This window comes from Chinchilla lanigera, unplaced genomic scaffold, assembly GCF_000276665.1.
Source record: "Chinchilla lanigera isolate Chin_1 unplaced genomic scaffold, ChiLan1.0 scaffold00363, whole genome shotgun sequence".
In the NCBI taxonomy this organism is placed as follows: Eukaryota; Metazoa; Chordata; class Mammalia; order Rodentia; family Chinchillidae; genus Chinchilla; species Chinchilla lanigera.
The window spans coordinates 3,944-24,321 of NW_004955764.1; the positions used below are offsets into that span (position 1 = coordinate 3,944).

At 60.0% G+C, this 20,378-nt stretch overlaps 2 protein-coding genes across 6 annotated transcripts; one reads left to right on the plus strand and one right to left on the minus strand.

Annotated features, from left to right (window-relative positions):
* The first annotated feature begins 869 nt into the window (after window positions 1-869).
* Window positions 870-8,710, plus strand: Adamtsl5 (ADAMTS-like 5). Of its 2 annotated transcripts, XM_005415096.2 has the most exons (15): window positions 870-973; window positions 1,450-1,559; window positions 2,530-2,594; window positions 2,733-2,862; window positions 3,320-3,518; window positions 3,608-3,699; window positions 3,936-3,996; window positions 4,134-4,242; window positions 5,611-5,738; window positions 6,530-6,641; window positions 6,994-7,080; window positions 7,215-7,378; window positions 7,489-7,678; window positions 7,751-7,822; window positions 8,109-8,710. In XM_005415096.2, the coding sequence occupies exons 5-15, from the start codon at window positions 3,387-3,389 to the stop codon at window positions 8,408-8,410; spliced, it is 1,449 nt and encodes a 482-aa protein (XP_005415153.1). In that variant the 5' UTR covers window positions 870-973; window positions 1,450-1,559; window positions 2,530-2,594; window positions 2,733-2,862; window positions 3,320-3,386; the 3' UTR covers window positions 8,411-8,710. The 2 variants fall into 2 exon arrangements, with proteins under 2 accessions (XP_005415153.1, XP_013365641.1); XM_013510187.1 differs by lacking the exon at window positions 870-973 and having other exon boundaries at window positions 1,065-1,559; window positions 7,564-7,678.
* Window positions 8,711-13,696: 4,986 nt separating this feature from the next.
* On the minus strand, window positions 13,697-19,053 carry Reep6 (receptor accessory protein 6). Of its 4 annotated transcripts, none has more exons than XM_005415100.2 (6): window positions 18,854-19,053; window positions 15,911-16,004; window positions 15,694-15,832; window positions 15,409-15,577; window positions 14,373-14,446; window positions 13,995-14,087 (listed from the first exon to the last, which is right to left on the minus strand). In XM_005415100.2, exons 1-5 carry the CDS (start codon window positions 18,966-18,968, stop codon window positions 14,409-14,411), a joined length of 555 nt encoding a protein of 184 aa, XP_005415157.1. In that variant the 5' UTR covers window positions 18,969-19,053; the 3' UTR covers window positions 13,995-14,087; window positions 14,373-14,408. The 4 variants fall into 4 exon arrangements, with proteins under 4 accessions (XP_013365642.1, XP_005415157.1, XP_005415154.1 ...); XM_005415097.2 differs by lacking the exon at window positions 13,995-14,087 and adding an exon at window positions 15,128-15,208 and having other exon boundaries at window positions 14,317-14,446; XM_005415099.2 differs by lacking the exon at window positions 13,995-14,087 and having other exon boundaries at window positions 14,317-14,446.
* Window positions 19,054-20,378: the final 1,325 nt, after the last annotated feature.

Genomic DNA, 20,378 nt, shown 5'->3' on the forward strand with positions numbered 1-20,378 from the left:
AGAAAGCACCAGCTGCACACAAACCTACAGCACATATCTGCTGTATGCCTTCTCTTCGGGGCACCATGGCCTAGACCTGCAGAAAAGGGGCATGTCTGGGGGGAGATATGACCACCCATTTGGTAGAGCCCAAGCCTCAGTTACTCCTAATGCCTTACCAGGCCCCAGTCTACAGGCCTGTATACAGTTGGTGCCCCATAAGGGTTTCTACCCTTGCTGTCCCCATTTCCTCTGCTCATCCCTGTTGCACCCCCGCTGCCCCTTGTGGTGGTTTTCACCACAGCACAGGCAGAAGACGCCCCCTGCGGGCTTGAGCTCTTCCCTGCCCGCACCTCCTCTTATCCCAGGGCAGCCCGCTCCAGCCCCAGGCCCTTCTCACTGTCCCTGACTCCAGCCTCTCAGGCTCCGCTCATGCAGTTTCTGAGCTAGGCCGCCCTTCCCTGTGACCTTTGTGACAGTCACCTCCCCAGTGAGAACCTCCCTGACCCTTGCCCTGAGCAGGGAGTGAGCTGATACACTGCAGAGGCAGCCTCCTCCCGCGCCTGTGACTGGTCAGGCTTTCAGCAGCTGCGTGGGCATACAGTGGTGCTCAGTTAATGCACTGGTCACCCTGCTCTGAGAGGCTTTCAGCTTGCGGGTGGAGAGAGCTGGGCCAGCCACCTGGGGGAGCCCCTTTTCCTGAGGCTACAAGATGCTCCATTCACCGCCCCCTCGGTGCCGCGCCTTCCAGCGGTCGCCCAAGGGTCGCAGTGGCCAGAAGCGAGTGGGTGCACCCGGCGCCAACCTAGTCCCTGAGTGGGCGGGGGGTGGGGCTCACTCTTGGGCCTGGACAGGGTGGCGTGGTGGGAGGCTTGCGGTCGGGAGTTCCTGGTCACTGGGAGTCAGTGTAAAAAGGTGAAGTGCAGCTGGAAGTTTTGCGGCAGAGACCCCCAGCGACCCCATTGCGCAGATGGGGAAACTGAGGTCGGAGAAGGTGGGGGCCGTGAGGCAAGGACTCTCGGGACCTGGTCTGGCAGGCAGGCGGCTGGGCAGAACAGGCGGAGGCGGGGTGGGGCGCGTCCCAGTGACAGCAGCGCCCGGGAATGCAGCTGGGAGGGTCTCTCCGCCCCCCCCTCCGCCCGCCAGCCTGGGGCGCAGCCGCTCCCCACTGCTTGGGGGCCCTAGTTGGGGGTGGCGCGGGCGGGGGCGGAGAGTCCTGGAATCGTGGGGAGCCCAGACGCGCCGGGGTGTCCTTACCGTCCAGGACGGCCCCACAGGCAGGGGGAGTGGGAGGATCGGGGGCCAAGACCCCAGTAGGGGCACCATCCCGACTTCGACTTCGGGGACGAGCCGACCCGGGGCGTGGCGACCTGGGTCGCGCACATTCCCGGGCCCTGAGCGCCGCGCTCGGAATAGCAGCGCGGGGTGGCGGGTGCCGGCGCCCGGTCCCAAGGTCGCCTGCACCCACAGGCCGGGACACCGCGCGGGGGCGCACGAAGTGCGCTACCCTCCCCAGCGCGCCCCGCGCCCCGCAGCTTCCGCTCGCCTGGGGTACCCGGAGCCGGCCCGCTGCGCAACCGGTAAGTCCCTCTTCCTACCCGCCCACCTGCCCCGTGGGTGATACGGGGACCCACCCCCAGGGTAGGAGTGAGCTCGGTGCTCCCACTTCCTCTGGGGAAAGCTGAGACGCAACTTGCCCAGAGATAGCTGTGCCAATCATAGGGTGCAGCCAATATGGGTGAAAGGTGCCTTGCTCCTCTGGGGAGTATATTTTCTTTCTGCAGTGCTAGGACTGAACCCTGGGCCTTTGCACTGAGCTACATCCTCTACCCTTTTAAACATAATTTTGCAACAAGATCTCCCTAAATCACTAAATCACCAAGCTGGGCTGGAATATGGGATCCTCCTGCCTCAGCCTCCCAGAGTGCTGGGATGACAGGCATGCCGACCACGACCAGCTTGGGGAGGAGGAGTGTTTAGAGCAGTGAGGAGGGTGGTTTGTAGCTCCCCATTTCCCATCACCCAGACCCCCACCCCAGTGCTTGGCATCCCTTTGGGGTTTTGTCTGAGGGTCAAGCTCCCCTCCTTCCCCCAGTTCAGGATTCAGTTTCCCTCCTGCTTCCTGGGGCCCAAAGGGGCGGAGATGCCGGTAGCCACACAGCTGTGGTCCTAGAGGGAGATTCCAGGCCTGTTCCTTGGATTCACCCTGAGGGCCTCACGTTCTCACCCTCTGAAGCCACCCGGAGCCCCGGGGTGCACAGAGCTCAGACTATTAGAGTCAGATGGGCTGAGAGCTGGGGAAACCGAGGCTCAGAGGGACTGTGCATCCAGATGGGCCCCAGCCTGCCCCCCACTTTGTACAAGGCCGGGGAAAGGGCCAGAGAGCATTGTGTCTGTCCTCCCTGCAGTCAGGCAGCTGGCCTTCTGGTCACCCTCTGCGCCATGAGCAGTAACTTCAAGGAGGGCGTGCGTGGCAAGTGACATCTTCCCTCTCCTGACATGGGGAAACCGAGGCCCCCAATTAGCCTCCCCCTCCCCTTTTTTCTGCAGACCCCCTGGCTATGCGCCACACCCCTGTGGATGAGGCCAGGAGGTGCCAGCTGGATCCAAGCCAGGTCACCCCTCCCTGCTGTGCCGACTGGGGGCTCCCTCTGCCGGGAGGGCCTGGGGACCGAGAAGCTGGGACGAAGCTGCAGGGTTCCCCGTCAGGGATCCAGCTCCTGACCCAGCCCCCATCGCCTCACTGTCTGCAGGGTCTCGCAGAATCACGGACTGACCCCAGCTGGTCCCAGCTGCACAGATGGAAAGACTGAGGCCTGGGGAAGTGGAGTGGCTGGCCTGTGGCCACACAGGAAGGTAGAAGCAATGAGGACCTGGAAAGTGGTAAGGGGTCCTCAACCCTGGGAGCCCTTTATAACCCCTCAATCACCAAACATTAAGCACCTACTATGTGCACCATATACTAATGCATAGCCAACAGCAATAACAGATGCAGTGTGTGTGTGTGTGTGTGTGTGTGTGTGTGTGTGTGTTCTGGCCCCGGGGAATTGAACCTAGGACTATCACACAAAACTATACCCCAGCCTTTTTCTTTTTCTTTTTCTTTTTTTTTTTTTGAGACAGAGTCTTCTTAAGTCACTAAGTTGCCTAGGCTAGACTCAAACTCACGATCCTCCTGCTTCAGCCTCCCAGAGTGCTGGGATTACAGACCTGCACCACCAGTCCTGGTTCACATGACGTTCTGACTCCCTTGGATCTGTGCCCTACTTGATCAAACCAACCCTGGAAACTTCCCTGTAAGAGGACTCCTAGGATTACCTCTTTTTTTTTTTTTTTTCAGAGACGAGAAGGGCTCAGAGAGGTTTGGTTAGTTACTTGCCAAGATCGCACAGCCCTCTAGGGCAGAGATGGGGTTCGGCCCCTGTCCCGCGGGGGCCAGCTGCATGGGCCTCCTCTGCTCCCCCAGGCCCCGCCCCCTGCAGAATCTCCTTCTCTTGCTATGGACCCTTCTAAACTGCAGCTTGGGGGGCAGTGCTCAGGTAAGGGGGCCAGAGGGAATGGGACACGGCCGGCGGTGCGGAGTCACCAGCTCCCCACCAGGTCGACCCGCCTCTGTCTCCCCAAGTAGGGTCCCGGAGAGTGGACGCCATGGGGGTCTTGGACCCGCTGCTCCAGCTCGTGCGGGCGGGGCGTCTCAGTGCGCAGCCGCCGCTGCATCCGGTGAGAGGGGGTAGGATGCGGCTGGGAGGGGCGGGACCAGAGTTACAGCCCAGTCCTCCCGCGGGCCACGCCGGGCCCTGACCACGCCCCCGGCCCGCCCACAAGGCTGTGCCCTTTAATCCCAGGGATCCTGCTGGAATGCGGGTGGGGCTGCGGGGGAGGAGGGTGGACAGGGCAGCGCTGGGAGGGAGTCCCTGGGGGTTCCGACTGCACTCAGGCTGCCCCGTTCCCGCCAGGCTTCCAGGAGAAGAACCGTGCTCGGGGGACAGCCACGAGTACCGCCTCTGCCAGCTGCCAGTAAGCTCCGCCCCCTTCCCTGAGCCGGCCCTGAAGCCCTCGTTGTCCTGCCTGTGGCCCCGAGCATGCTGGCCACGCTGCCACCGGTTCCCTGGGCTTGGCGAAGCGGGGGTTCACCCACCCACCTCTGCCCTCAGGACTGCTCACCAGGGGCTGTGCCTTTCCGAGACCTTCAGTGTGCCCTCTACAATGGCCGCCCTGTTCTGGGCACCCAGGAAACCTACCAATGGGTGCCCTTCCATGGGGGTGAGTAGTGGCCCTCTAGTGATCCGGAATGAACAACCCATTTCCGACAGGGAGAAGAGAAAGACTCGGAGGGTTGCACAGAGTAGGAGCATTAAGGCCAGGGCTTTGAAGGATATGTAGGAGTTGTTAAAGTGTCACATTAAGCAGTGGCAGAAGGAAGCTGGGTCCATTCTGCACAGGATCAGACCTCAGACTGAGGATTCTCTCTCTGGAGGGCCATGGTGCTCAAACTTATGCCAGTAACGGGAAATGTTGCTGCACTGAGCTGAAAATAGCGAGTTATATAACTGTGTGCCCGGGGCAGCACGCCTCCAGATTTTAGGAAGACAAGCAGCCTCCGTCACCACGGCACGGCGAGACACGCAGATAAGAGCCTGGGGTGGCAAAAACCCCTGTCAGCTTCGTAGTTTCGATCCTTTGCTTTCCCCTTCCCTGTGGTAACTCCATCCCCACAGAGGCCCCTCGGGACCAGTTCGGCTCTGTTCCAGGCAGGGCCTGCCAGCCAGATTGTACAGGGACCCAGGGGGCCAGGACAGAGCTCAGTGCTGTCCGTCTGTGGGTGTGATCCGATGACGCGGGACAAGGGGAAACTGAGGCCCGTGGGACTCTGTACTGGACTTTTTTTTTTTTTTTTTGGTCTTTTTGAAAGGCAGCTATGCTCACCACTATCCCACCCAAGCAGGCTTTTTTGTCTTTTTGAGGCAGGGTCTCACTATGCAGTTCAGTCTGGGCTTGAGCTCACTTTGTAGCCCAGGCTGGTCTCGAACTCACAACAATCCTCCTGCCTCAACCTCCCTCGTGCTGGGATTACAGGCATGTGCCACCGCGCCTGGCTCCTACTGGACACTTTTTTTTTTTGGTTTTTCTCCGGGACCAGGAACCGAACTCACGACCTTGCGCTCTACTGGACACTTTATATTGAGCCCTGCTGGGCACAGGGACCGGGGAACTGAGTGAGTTCAGCCTGGTGCTGCAAACCGGGACTCTCAACAATGATTAGGAAATCATGAGTGCTTAAAGCCTGCGCTCTGGGAAGCTGGGGCAGGAGGATTGCAAGTTTGAGCCCGGTCTGGACAACATAGTGAGTGAGGCCCTGTCTCAAAACAACAGTGAAGAAGAGCTGCAGACGGAGCTCAATGCAAAGGTCCTAAGTTTCAGCCCCCGTACTGGAGAAGGGAGAAAAATAAAATAGTGACTACTTTATGAGTGTGTAGAATGAATACAAGAAGGAAGGAAGAGACGTGGATGTTCACAACGAGCGTCAGCTCAATGTTAGGGCCCCACCTGCCCGAGCGGTGGCCACCCATACGGCTTAGGGTGGGCTGAGCTCTGACAGGGGTTCCCAGCACTCTCTCTCCCTGTGCATAGCGCCCAACCAGTGCGACCTCAACTGCCTGGCTGAGGGGCAAGCCTTCTACCACAGCTTCGGCCGCGTACTGGACGGCACGCCTTGCAGCCCGGGAGCCCAGGGACTCTGCGTGGCTGGCCGCTGCCTTGTGAGGACTTGCCCCGCCCCATAACTAGGCCCCGCCCAGCCGCCTACGCCTCAGAACTTAGGCCCCGCCCCACATTTAGGCCCCGCCCCTCCTTCCAGGCTTCAGCCACTTCTCCCTCCTCCGTTCCACCTTTCTCTAATCTCCACCCCCACGCTCCTTCCTCCAGGACCCACCCCCATCTTCTGTAGATTCCACCCCTCCCTAGGCTCCACCCCCAGTCACTTCCCTCCGGGACTGGCTCTTAACTATCAGGCCCCACCCCTAGGTCCTCTTCACTTATTTCAGGCGGCACCTCTCTCATCCAGACTGGTCTCACGGGCCCACCCCCGCCAGGCTCCACCAAGCCTCCTCCCTCCAGGCCCCGCCCCTATTCATCAGGCCCCGCCCACCACACTGAGGCCCCCGCCCTCCTCTGCCCCCACCTCCAGCGTCGTTCTCCGAGTGCTTCAGTTAACTCTCGCCCTCATTCCTAGGTCCTCATTTCTGGCCCAACCTGTACTTTCAGGTTCCCACCCCAGACACCCTCTCTGAGCTGCACCCCATCCTTCTACCTCCAGGGCCCAACTTTCCACTCAGACCCTGCTCCAGGCCACGCCCCTCTCAAGCTCCACCCTCCCTAGGCTCCACCTCCTGTCCCCCTCACGGACTCGCTTTTGCTTCCAGGCCCCGCCCCTCTGCCCCGCCCCCAAGTTCCACCGGCTCCTTCCCAGCTTCTTGCTTTCAGGCCCCACCCTTTGCCAGCATAGCCCCTCCCCAATCTGTGACTTCGCGCGTGTCCACCACTCCTGCAGAGCGCCGGCTGTGACGGGGTGCTGGGTTCCGGCGCCCTCGAGGACCGCTGTGGCCTCTGCGGCGGCGCCAACGACACATGTCTCCTCGTGCAGCGCGTGTTCCGGGACGCTGGTAACCACCCTCCCCGTCCTCTCTGCATACACATCTAGAGCGGGGTCTTTAACGAGCCCTGGACCCGGAATCGGAGTCCCGTGCTGATTGGGTAATCTGCGGCCCAGCCCCTCTGGTCCTTCATTCTGATTGGTCATTGGCAGATTGGCTCTCCCTCCCCAGAACGGATGGGGTTTTAACGCTTTCCCTGCCGCACGTTAGCGATCCTTGTGACGCTGAACATTCCCGGAGCGTTTTTTCTGGGTACCAGTACACTGACTAATTCCCTTCCTGCAGTATTTTATTTAATCCTCAAATCACCACTCACACCCACCCCGCGGGCATCCCAACACCTTCCTATCCTCCCACCCAGGTGCCTTCGCCGGGTACTGGAACGTGACCCTGATTCCCGCGGGCGCCAGACACATTCGCGTGGTGCAGCGGAGCCGGAACCACCTGGGTACCAGAGGGTCAGAGGGAGGAGGCGCCCTGCTGGCGGTGGTCGCTCCCCTCACAGCTGGGGAGACTGAGGCAGGGGAGGGGCCGGCTCCAGGAGGGCAGTGGTTTGGATCCCAGCCGAGCCTTCCTTTGCAGCGCTGATGGGCGGTGATGGGCGCTACGTTCTCAACGGGGACTGGGCAGTGAGCCCTCCGGGCACCTACGAGGCTGCGGGCACCCACGTGGTTTACACCCGCGCCGCGGGGCCCGAGGAGACGCTGCACGCGGCCGGGCCCACCACACAAGACCTACTCCTGCAGGTGTGCGCGGGCCTGGGGGGAGGGGGGCGGGGGTCTGCGTGGGGAGCCTGGGCCGGTGCGGGGTGGGGGGGCCCTGCTCTCCGGCAGCTCCCAGCCCCGCTCCTCCCCAGGTCCTCCTGCGGGAGCCCAATCCCGGCGTCCAGTTTGAGTTCTGGCTTCCTCGCGAGCGCTACGGCCCCTTCCAGGCGCAGGCGCAGGTGCTGGGCTGGGCGCCACGGCAGCCGCAGCCCCGTGAGGTGGATCCTCAGCCGCCTCAGCTCCTTGAACCCCCCGCGGCCCGCGCCCCAACCCGGGCCCCAGGTGAGGTGCACACGCCAGGGTGGGGCGGGCAGGGGCGAGGCCTGTGCCCCTCACAGCGCTGCCCCCTCACAGGTCCCTGCCCACCCTGCCCTGACACCCGTGGTCGCGCCCACCGGCTGCTACATTACTGCGGAAGCGACTTTGGTGAGAACCCATTCCTAGGGCCATTTGGGGAGGCAGTGAAACGGGGTCCCCCTAATGTAGTTCAGGTTGGTCTTGAACTCAGTGTGCAGCCCCGACTGCCCTCAACTGGCTGTGATTCTCTTGCCTCAGCCTCCCAAGTGCTGGGATGGTAGGCGCGCACCATCACTCCCAGCTCCCAGAGCTTTGTGAGGTCCTACCTGAGCCTCGTTGTCCTCTTCTGGCAATGGCCGGTGTGGACGGGCACAGGGTGGGGTCTCCGGCAACCTCAGCGCCCACCCGCCTCCAGTGTTCCAGGCCCGCGTGCTGGGCACCCACCGCCAGGCCCAGGAGACCCGCTACGAGGTGCGAATTCTGCTCATCTATAAGAACCGCTCGCCACTGCGGATGCGCGAGTACGTGTGGGCGCCCGGCCCCTGCCCCTGCCCACCGCTGGCTCCACATCGGGAGTACCTGCTGGCTGTCCGACGCCTCATCAGCCCCGATGGTACCCAGGACCGGCTGCTGCTGCCACACGCTGGCTATGCCCGGCCTTGGAGCCCTGCAGAAGACAGCCGGGCACGTCTGGCGGCCAGGCGCTGCCCTGTCTGAGTTCCTAGAGGGGGCCTTCAACACATTTGGCCCCAAATGGCCCAAACTGCAAGAAACACCTGACCAGGCTCAAATCCAGCATATTTCTCCTCTTACCCTGGTGTCCAGGGAGCTCAGAAGTATCTCCCACTTGCAACTATGTGATTCTCTGTCATACACGGACACCTTTGCATACAGCTGGATCCACTGCCAGGAGCAGGCAGCACTGCAGAGGACACTCTGAGACTGAGCAGACCCTGACTCTTATTTCCCCTCTCACCTTGGCTGTCAGGAGGCTCGTAGTAGTTTTACACTCAGAAATTCTGTGTGGGCTTTCATTCATCTTGCATTGCGGTCACATGGTTAGAGACACAAAAAAGCATGCCCCAGAGGGAAACGTACCTGCTGAGGTATTGTAATGTATCAATTTCCCCTTTTTCCCTGGATACCAGAAAGCTCCTCTGTGTTTAACTCCCTGACACTCTGCCCTCATCCTTAATCTTTCTCTCTGCCACTCACAACCCACCTCTGTGAATTTAGAGACGCTCACCAACAGGCATGTCTCCCTTTGAAGACATGCATAACCAGGCACTATAAACTACTGATTTCCCCCTTTGACTTGGTTACTAGGAAGCTCAAACCTCATCCTGGCTGGGCCCATCACTATGTTTATTCCTATTTAATTAATCTTAGCAAGCACTTAAAGAAAACAAGCCAGGTGTGGTGGTGCACACCTGTAACACCAGCACTTGAGAGGCTGGGGCAGGAAGATTGTTACAAGTCCAAGGCCATCCTGGGCTACACAGTGAGACCTTGTCTCAAAAAACAAGCCAAAATAAAGCAAGAGCACCCCAGTCACATACCCAGCCACACTCAGGGACAGCTGGGTAGAATGAGCCACAGCCGTGCCCCTGAAGCCCACATACTGTCACACACACCTTTTCCTCCTCTGGTCAGCCCCCCACCCCCGGCATGTCCCACCCTGTGTGGGGAGAGGACAGGAAACACATGAGGGGCTGTGGGGTGTCAGGTACTTGCTCAGTGAGCCCTCCTCTGTGGAGCACCCCAGGGCCTCCCCTAGCCTCACCCCTGCTGGAGTGACCATGCTGTCATTTGGAACAGTGATTGGTGACAGTCCCAGGGAACCTGGGGTCAGCAGATCACTTGAGTGTCTCTCGTTCCTCTACAAGGTCTCTTGTGGCCGCTGGCCACGGCTGCCTCCTCCAAAAATCAGCCAGCAGGGCTGCGGGGCAGAGGGGGGAATCACTGAGGGAAGCAGTCGTTGGACTCGCCCCTGCCCCTCTGTGGGTCTCTCAGTTTCCCCGGCTGCTAGTGAGTGGCCTGTAAACCCCTCCCACCGCGCTTCCCTAGCCCCTCCCACCGTCGTGCGGTCCTAGACGGAGCATTTGTTGAGCACCTACTGTGTAACAGGGACCACTTAGTATTCCCTGGAACGACCCAGGCAAGCTTGGCCCGGGGGAGCGATGGTCCCTTCCTTACTTTATGTAATAGTCCTCGGTGACCCTGGCCGCTCGGGGACAGCCCAAGACCTCAACACTCCCAGAAAGTTGAAGTGCGGTTCTGGGGTGATGTGCAGGGATTGGACGCCCCCTGGCGGTGAAAGGATTCGATGCACCGGCGTGGCCGGCTGGGCCTTTTCCCAAGCCGTTCAAACTCTGTCCTTAGACCAGGGCTGACGTCAAGCCCCGCCCACCGTCGGGCTTCCCTGGACTGTCCTTGCTGTCTCTCCCTTATTGGTACCCAAGGCTGTGCCCTCCTCCGCTCTGTTCCTGGTGCAGGAAAATGCGACACCCTGCCGGGAGACCCCACATGGCATTTGCAGGGTCACGTGCTGGGTCCACTCAGGCTTGGACCCTGCATGGTGGCCTGATGCCTGCGACAGCTTGGGGTGCAGGAGCCACCACACAGCTAGCCCCACTCCAGGAGTAGGGGACAGATGTCTCCAGGCCCCACGGACAGGCACTGCTCAGCTTCGCTTCACACTGCAGAGCCTCCTATGCCCCTCACATAGCATTGGTTGGAGATGGAGCCCAGGGGCGCCACAACGCGGGGCAAACACTCATCACCCCAACCCCTTTTTAGTTTTTATTTTCTGACTGGTTCACACTAAGTCATTATGTTGCCCAGGTTGGGCTCGAACTTGGGATCCTTCTGCCTCAGCCTCCCAGGCAGGTGAAATGACAACAGGCATGTGTCAACATGCTCCACCTAGTGAGAAGTATTTTATTAGCAGAATTGCAGAATTCCAGTTGCTGATGACAACAGCAAACATATAAAATTTGGAAACTTTTATTATTGCTATTATTAGTATTGTTATTGTTGTTGTTGTTAATTCTCTGCAGATAGCACAGGCCCTGCTACTTGTATGGGGCTGACCCCAATCCCTGATCTCCTATCTCTTGGATATAGCAGTGTCCATTCAAGCCCCAGGCGGCTGGTCCAGGGGGGCCCCATGCCCCAGCAGCTACTACCTGGCCTCAGACAGCCTCATGGCTGAGGGCTCCAGGAGGGGCAGGTGGCCACTCACTCGCAGTGGAGGGTGCTACGGCTGGCACATGTTCTGACAGAAAACTTGGACCCAGCCACAGTGGTACATGTCCGTCAACCCAGGGCTCTGGGAGGCTGAAACAGGAGGATCGCATGGAGCCCAACCCAGGCAATTTAGCAAGACCTTGCCTCAAAAACAATAACCACTAAAAACTGCTGGGGATGTAGCTCAATGTGAAGGCCCCAGGTTCAATTCTCAGGACCCCACCAAAAAGAAAAAAAATGAAGGACTAAAGGGCACTACCTCCACCTGGTGAGACAGGGGTGCCTCCTACACACCTATCCTCCTGGGGTGGATTCACCTGGCCAGGCAGTGGCTGTCTGCTGCGGGGTACAGCTGGGGCCTATTTACATGGGGTGGGTCTTGGGGGTGGAGCCGAGCCCAGCCTCGAGCATGCTGGGCAAGCCCTCGGCCCTCAGCTGTACCCTCAGCCCTTTGTGATTTTGAGAGACAGGATCTCCCTATGCTGCCCAGGCTGGCCTCAAACTTATGATCCTCCTGCCTCAGCCTCCCGGGCAGCTGGAATCACAGGTGTATGCCACCCTTAGGGCAAAGGTAAGGGGTGCAGAGCCTGCCCCCCGATCCTCTCTCAGGGGCCATGGCGGAAACCTCATTCTTCAGACCAGCGGGGCAAGGAGCAACAGCTGGAGTGTGCAGGGACACAGGGTGGGGCTCATTAACGATTACCCACAGTCATTAATGCCCTCTGATAAAGCCAACTTCCCAGGTAAGAGCCAAAGTCCTCCCCTGTACTCCACTCCCCAGGCGCCCACCCCCAGGACTCCCGCCTCGCTCTGTCCCGCTCCCTCTGCTGCAGCCACAGGGGCCTCCTCGCTGCTCTCCCAACACCAGACTCCGAGCTGCGACAGGGCCTTTGCAGATCCTGCAGACCCAGACCCCAACTCTCAGCAGGCTCCCTTCTCCTCTGCACATTCCTCGGTGCTATTTCTGTACCCCTGACCTGTTATATATTAATCATTTCAATTTGCACCTCCCCAGCTGGGTGCTGTGGCCAGGCCTGTAATCCCAGCTACTCAGGAGGAGGCTGAAGCAGGAGGAACTCCAGTTTGAGGGCAGCCTGGGTAACTTAGCAAAACTCTGTCTCAAAATAAAAATATTTTTAAAAGGGCTGGGGTGGCCAGGGGTGGTGGCATATGCCTATAATCCCAGCACTTGGGAGGCTGAGGCAGGAGGAGTGCTGCAACTTTGAGGCCAACCTGGGCTCCATAGTGAGTTCAAGGGCAGCAGCCTGAACTACCTAATGAGACCCTGTCTCCAAAAACAAGACAACCAAAACAAACCCCCCCTGCAAAAAAATCAGGGGGCTGTGTGTAGCTTGTCCAAAGGCCCTGGGTTCAGTTCCCAGTACCATACACACACCCCAGTGCCCCATGGCACCCAACCTGGACATGGGGTGGTCTCTTTTTTAATACACTGCTAGATTTGATTCTTTTTTTGTGCTTAGATTTGTTGCATCTACATCCATATAAATAGGCTTCTCACCTTTCTTTCTTGTTGCCTTTGCCAGGTTTGTAATCACTGTCACGTTGGCCTCACAACACAAAACCAAAACGAAATTGCAGCATGCAGCCAACGCCACCATGATCACCGACAGCGTTGCAATTTCCGCGAATGCTGGGGGACTGGCGGGCTCTGTTCAGCCCCAGACTCCGCACACCCGGGGCGTGGCCTGGATTAAGCTCCGCCTACCAGGCGCCACGCCCCCGACTACTGCAGGGTGGATAAAGCCCCAGCTCCCTCCTCCCGCAGAAGCCTCAAGTGCTGCCGGTTTGGTCGCGACCCCACCCATGGCATCCTGCCCCTCCCACCTCACATCCCCATTCCCTGCCAGGGTTTTCTCGGTTCCCCTCCAGGGCTCTCAAACTCTAGTGCTCCAATTCTTTCTGGGGGACCTCCGTGAGCCGCAAAGGGTGTCTCTCCTCTGCTTCCCTTCTCTGCAAGTTTTTTTAAAAAGGGGGTTCAAACCTGGCATGATGACGCATGCCTGTCTCAGCACTCTGGGAGGCTGAGGCAGGAGGACTGCAAGTTTGAGCACAGGCTGAGCAACTTAGTAAGACCCTATTGCAAAATTTAAAAATAAAAACAAAGTCTGCAGTACAGCTCAGTGAAAAGAGATTCACAGAATGCGTCTGTCTGTTAAGGTGTCCAGATGTCCCCCAAAGCCTCATGTAGTCATGAGGCGGGCTTCTAGGGTTTTTTATTGATCCATGGCCCAATGCTGGGATCATGGGTGTGAGCGCTACACCTGCGCTGTGGCGGGGAGCCTGCATACAATATAAGGGAGGGAAAGAGGCTTGCTCTCTGCTGCTCCTCCTTTTGCTCTTGCTGCCCTTGCTGTTTTCTGCCACCATGACCTGTTGCCCTCTGCCATGTGCCACTCTGCCTTGGAGCCAGCAAGTATAGACTGAAACCTCCACAAACTGTGAGCTAAATAAACCTTTCCTTCCTCAATTTTGGGTGTCAGGTATTTTGTCTCAGCAATGACAGAAAAGTAACCAAGACAACGTCTGACCACAAATTCAGGAGAGCGGGGAGACAGCCACTTGGGTGAGGGCAAAGATTTCCTGGTTTGCATTTGTATGGGGCCCCTGGGAGGCCCAGAGTGGATGAACCTGCTTCCCTGGGCCTCTGTTTCCTCCTCTGCAAAATGGAGCCAGCCTTCACCACCAGGATTCACGCTTGAGCCCCCGGGCGCCCCAGCACAGATGACGCGCGGGTCTGGGCGGTTACTTTATTGCACTCCGCACTGGCCCGGTGTTTTAGGGGGCCTGGCAGGCCAGATGAAGAAGGGGCTCTAACAGGCCAAGTGCTCCAGCAGGCAGCAGTGCCGAGGGCACCGCAGCCGGGGTCTATAGCATGGCCAGTGGCAGGTGAGCTTGGTGGTGGACTCAGACACGATGTCCAGTGAGGACTCAGAGAGGCTGGGGCTACTCTGCTCAGGCTCTGAGGAGCTGCCAGCCGGCTGCACGGGCCCCTCCACCTGAGGCTGCCTGCTGGTTTTCGGGGCCGGGTCCCCGGGCTCACGGGGGCGTTGAACAGGGCTGGGGGCACCGCTGGGAGGCTGGGTGGTTGCAGGCTCCTGGTTGGAAGTGGCTGGCGGGGAGGACCCTGAAGGATGATCAGAGACCCCAGGGCGTTTCAGGGCCTGGTTGGGCGGGTTGCCTGGCCCCCGAGCCGGGCCCTGGGCCTTCCTGGGCAGCTGGGAGCCAGTGGCAGAGCAGGAAGCCACCTGGTTCCGGGACCCTGAGCCTGGCCCAGCCAGAGACCGGGCCTGGCCTAGGGGTGCACGGGAGGGGGGTTTGCCCAGGTTGGAGTGGCTGGGCTGGGCCTCTGTCGGAGAGTCGGCGGGGGCCTCCGTGGATAGCTGGGGGCTGGCGGTGTGCCCCTTCTCACCAGCTGGGATGTCCACGCTGGAGCGGGAGGGCAGCTTCACTTGCCCTTCTGGGGCGGGCTCGAGCTTGGTGGGGCTGCGGAGAGAGGGCAGGTGAGGAGGTGGGTGTTGGACGAGTCCTGGGGCCCCTGAGCAGCCGAGGAAAGGGACTCGGGCCTCGGTGCCAAGCATGGTCAGCAGGAGGGGAGAGGGGACCATGAGAGGTGGGAAGCATTGTGCACATGGATGACTGCACACGCACGCACGCACGCATCCACACTTACACGTGCACACGTGTGCACTTGTACATTCACAGGGGCACCCACACGCACTGCTACACTCATCCACACTTGTACATGCTTGCATGTGCAAAATACACACATTACACACTCGGATGCACAGTCGCACACGCATGCATGGCCTCATGTGTGCACACATGCATCTTGCACACACACACAGTCGCACATGTACATGCTCACCTGTACATGCAATGCCCCAATGTGTGCACATGCTCTCACACACACATAGTCATGTATGCAACCCTCACAATACACACAGGCACACATGTGCACACACACGGGCACACACAGACAAGTGCACAGAGCATCATATGCACACACGTGCACGCTGGCACACACACACACTGGAACACACACATCACACACTCAGCACACAAGCACACAGGTCGGCACGCAGAAAACACCCACACTCAGGCTCACACATGTGCACCGCACACACGCACGCACCCAGCCCAACCTCCCCGGTTCCTGTTACATACGGTTGCCTTCCAGGGCGGTGGGGACTTCTGTCACCACTGCCGGGGTGACGAGCGCCCGGCCGCGGGCCAGAGCCCGTAGCACTGGGTCCCGAGAGCATGGGGGAAAGAGGTGACAGTAAGAAGGAGACCGAGGGGGGCCACGGAACACAGAGGGGCGGCCACTGTGCCCGAGAGAGGGGTCACACTCGGGAGGGGAGCCAGGCTGAGGCCCACAGGCAGGCTGAAGCTCGAGTGGAGACTCAGGGAGACAGACAGAGCGCGGGCGCGCTCCAGCAACGCACCGTCCCTGGTTACGCCGGCTGCCACGTCCAGGACCCGGCCGCTGAGCTGGCTCACGGCGCTGTCCACGGCCGCGTGGTGCTTTAGGAAGAGCGGCCGCACGAGCCGCTGGTACAGCAGCAGCGCCCCATTCCAGGGCCCGGGGGTCATGCAGAACAACAGGAAGGCGCACTGCGGGGGGTATGAGGTCACGCTGTGTACGCCACAGCCCAGCCTCCTGCTCCTCCCTCCAGTGGTCCCCACAGTGGGTGACCACCTGCTGCCGGGATCCCCAAGTCCCTGCCCACCTTGCCCGCGTAGTAGAAAGGGAACCAGAACAGGAGAAGATCGCTGAAGAACTCTGCCAGCCCAAACACGGCGTACACCACCCAGTAGGTCAGCCACACAGTGTCGTCTTCTTTGTTTGGGCTCTCGATAGCTTTGATTCTGCGAGGGGCAGAGCGGGCTCAGGGGCCATCTGGGAACCCCAAGAGACCCTCCCGCCAGGGCAGATGGGGCACTCACGAAGCATATGCGGGGTACACAAATCCGATAAGATTGCAGAGTAGAGACGCCCCGTATCCGAAGAGAAGATACAGGCTTAGCAGAGTGACGGCTCCTGCAGGAGAAAGAAGTGCCAGGCAAGAGCGTGAGCACCCTTGTGATGCAGTCCGCAACCTTCACCTCCTTCCTGGTGCCTCCATGACACCTCCAGGATGGGTGAGCTGCCCTGCACCTCTCCCCCATCTCCAGTGAGAGCCCCTGGTGCTTGGTCTCCTACACGGGGCTGTGAGCTCCCCCAGGATGGGTGGGGACCTTGGCTTGGAACCAGGGCTCAGAGGTGGGGTGGGTACAAAGGAACTGCACAATAAACATTTGTTGAAAGAATAAGTGATAATCTGCAACCTATGCAGGGCCTTGGAACAAGAGGCCAGTGTTTGAATCTAAGTGATAGAGCAAAAAAATGTAAAAGTGAGACTATGGGTCAGTAAGGTTTGATTCCTGGTGAGCAGAGGAAGGCAACAGTGTATTTATCTGTTATCTGCACTCGGGGTCTCTCCTCTCAGCACTGTTACCATCCGAGGCCGGTTCAGCCAGTTGGGGAGAGTCCTGGTTACTGCAGTATCCCTCATTTCCACCCACTCTGTGCCAGGAACACTCCCAGTTGTGACAACCACAAGTGTCCCCAACAGCTAGGTGTGGTGACACACACCTGTCACCCCAACACTCTGGGAGGCTGGGGCAGGAGGGTCTCAAGTTCAAACCCAGCATGGGGAACTTAGTGAGCACCTGTTTCAAAATGTAGGGGAAAAAAAAGGGCTGGCAATATAACTTAGTGCAAAAGACCTGGGTTCAATCCCCAGTACTGGGGAGAAAAAAGAAGTCCCCAAACATCATCAAACATGGGGTACAGTGTTGTCCACTTTGAGAGACTTTGGTACCGGGAATCAAACTCAAGACCTTGCGCTTGTAAGGCAGCTGTATGTACCACTGAGCTACCTCCCCAGCCAGACAGCCTCTGTCTTAAAGGGAGGCAGCAAAGCCTAGCATCCCGGTCCCCTAGAGCTAGGAGGGCTGCTTGCTTTTGATCACTGCTTGACAATGAGTGAAGCTGTCTCTGCAAGGAGCCTCAGTTTCCCCATCTCTAAAGGTCCCCTGCATGCTAGGGTTGCTGTGGGTTAGAGAACTTGTCCCACATGTGAACTTCTGGCTACTAAAACATGCCAGGCAATGCAGGTTCAGAAAAAAGGGAGTACAGGGGGCAGGAGCTCAGCCCCTATCCTGAACTTGACCCTGAAAAACACACTGGTAAGTGCGCCATCAATTCAGTGCTTGTTGTCTGTGGGGCTCAAGGCCCCCTTATTCCCCTTATCTCACTCAACAATGAACACCACAGACTGTGGTGTCGGTTGTGGGTTGTTCAAGGCCATGTGGGAAATCTTCGAGCTCCAGAGAGGTTGGACAGCCTCCTGCCTGCTCCCCAGAGACTGTTATCTGCAGGGAGGTTTGGAAAGCACTTCTGGACCAAAGGGCAGAGCCCGGGTCACCCCCACCCTTCCATCCCCCTATGGGCCTGAGGTCAGAGCAGGAGCAGCCCTAGGAGGCCACGTCACCTCCAGCACTGTATTCTCCAAGTTGTGTCCTCTGTTCCCTGGGAGGCGCGGGCTTTGGCAATGTGGGGCAGGTGTGACCCAAGGGTCCTTGTATCAGGGAAAGGAGCCTGATGGCAGGGGATGCCCTTCGCTGGGACTGCTACTAGGGGAGGAGGGGCTCTTCCTCCCTTCCCCTCAATCCCTTCTAAACCTGCAACCTCAGCAGCAGGTGGATGACCTTGGACACAAGGGGCCAGTGCCTGCAAGACACCAGCAACAGATGGGATGGGGCGGGGACGGGGGACACTTCAGACACGGAGCAGCTTCCCACCAGGCCCCTGGCTCCCTGTGCCTCAGTTTCCCCCTGCTAGCACCCAGCCTCCCCAGCTGGCCTCTCCCTGCCACTTTCCTCCTGCTTGCTCTGTGACCTAAATTCCCCACCCACAGGTCCCAGCTATGTGGAAAGTCAGGGCAGAGGTCAGGGGCCTGTGGCCCGGGCGGGCACAGCCTGGGCCCTGCAGGGATTTGGGCACAGGCTTCAGGAGGTCCTTGGCTGGCTGGTGTGGGAACCCTCCAGCTGGCAGGGAAATAGGGCGAAGGTGGACGGCCAGAAACGGGCCACAGACTCTCAAGGCACCTGGCAGGGCCCTCCCCGCAGAGCCCGCCGTGTGGGCCCTTGTGATTCATTCACGGGAAGGGACTTCCTGGAAAGGCAGGGACCTCAGTACTGCAAAAATTGGAAGGCATTCGAAGAAGTCATATGCTATGCTGTCTAGAGTTTCGGAACCAAGCAGGGCCGCTCCTGTGCTCCTGTCCCCAGGATAAAAAGACCCAAAATGGTCCGACAATGAGGGCTTCAGGTTCTCCCTCCTCCGGCCCCATCACAGCTGTCAAACAGCCCAAGGCAACAAACAGTGACCCGCAGCGGTGCAAAGCCACTGAGCTGGGGGAGGGCGGCAGGCAGGAGCGTCCCCTCCCGGCTGGGGTCCACGTGGGAAGGGCCCGGGGGACACGCGAGCACTTGGATCGCCCCCTGTCCCCCGGGACCCGCTGGACAACCGGAAGAACCGGACTTGGCTGGCTGGCACCCAGGGTGACGAGGGAGAGGACACGGGACGGCGGGGACCGAGGCTGCAGCCAAGGGTGGCCCTCGCCCGAGGTCGCACGGCAAGCTCAGGACAGGGGCTGCGGGAGACCCGAGGTCCGGGTACGAGACCCCTCCCCGGGTGGGGCGCTTCGGCGGGTAGTAGGGCCGCGCCCCGCCCGGCCCGGACCCCTGCACCCGGCCCAGGGAGCAGGGCCTGGCCTGCGACCTCTGTGCTCAGGGACCCGGCGAGCCTGTGGGTGCAACGGGGCGAGCGCCCCGACGGCTCACCCGCGGCCAGATACCGCTTCTCGACACCGGTCCTGGCTTCGAGCGCTCCGAGCGCTTCGGTGGCAAAGTTTCTCTGTTCCAGAAAGAGCTCGAAGCGCCGGCGCAGGCTGTCCATGGCCCCGCTGGCCCCGGGACTGGCAGCTCGAGCTCGCAGGCTGCCCAGCGCCCCGGCCCCGCCGCGCTCGCGCGCAGGTACCGCTCTGCCCGCCACCCTGCTCCGCCCCCAGGCCGCCGGGCTCCGCCCCCGATTTTGGCTCCGCCTCCGACCCCCCGTTGTGGCCCGCGGCCGGGCAGGGCGGGCAGGGAGGGCAGGGAGGGCACAGGAGGTGGGGCCTGCCCCGTCGCCCCCGCCGCATGGCCCTCTGGCCGCCCACCGCCTCCTGGTCAGGGAGGCCGCTGGAAGGGGGTGGGGGCGGCGGGAGAGGGCACCTATTGGCCGAGAGGGAGTGAGACGTAGCTGATTGGAGGGGCGGTGTCAGGGCTGGTCATTATTGGCTGCGCCGTTGAGGGAGGGGGTGGGTGAGGGAGGAGCGGACTGAGGAGGGCAGAGCGTGTTGGGCTAGGTTCCCCCCAGAAAAACCAAAAATTGATTGGAGAAGAGGGAGGAGAGAAAAGGGGAGGGGCGGGGCTGATCCTAAAGGAGGCGGGGCGGCATTGGAGGGGAGGGGGGGCCGAGGCGGCGTTAAATAAGGGGGGGGCCTTACCCGGGATAAGGAGCTGATTCTTGAAGGGGGTGTGTAACAGTGGGCGGGACCAAATAAAAGGTGGAGGGGTGTCCTAGTACTACAACGAACTTGCTCCTCTGTGCCAGATTTGGGTTTGTACAAATGGAGAGGCTGAGGTTCCAGAGGGTTTAGGTCTGTGGACATGTGCTCCCCCCACGACTTCTGTTGGGTCTTTCCGCCCCTCGTGAGGGGAAAGAACCGCAAGGCCCCTGGGAGTTGAAGCTCTGGAGGTTGCTATGGCGCCCGGCCGGCGGTTTGGCTGGAGGGCGGGGCTCCCGCAGGCCCCGTCCCTGGTCCCGCCCCCGCCGCCATGTGGCCCGCCCCGACTGCGCTCTGGTGGATTCTAGTGGTGACTCTGGGTCTGGTCCTCGTCCGCCCCCTGGCTGTGAGCTGGACGTCTGCCCGGGTCCCCATCTATGTCAGTAGCTGGGCAGTGCGGGTGACCCAGGGTAGTCGGGAAGCCGAGCGCCTGGCACGTAAATTCGGCTTCGTCAACCTGGGGCAGGTGGGTGTCACTCTGATGGATGACGGGAAGAGAGGGGACAGATGACCCCTGACCCTGATAGATACGACGGGGTCCTCAATGCCCTCCTAAATATGAAGACCTCAAGGCCAGCTGGGCATGGTGGTGCATGCCTACCACCCTGGCACTCTGGGAGGCTGAGGCAGAAGGATCCCAAGTTCCAGCCCAGTCTAGACAACTTAGGGACTTAGTGTAACTCAGTCTCAAAATAAAAAATAGGGCTGAGGATTTAGCTCAGCGCTACAGCGCCTGCATGGCAAGCGCAAGGTCGTGAGTT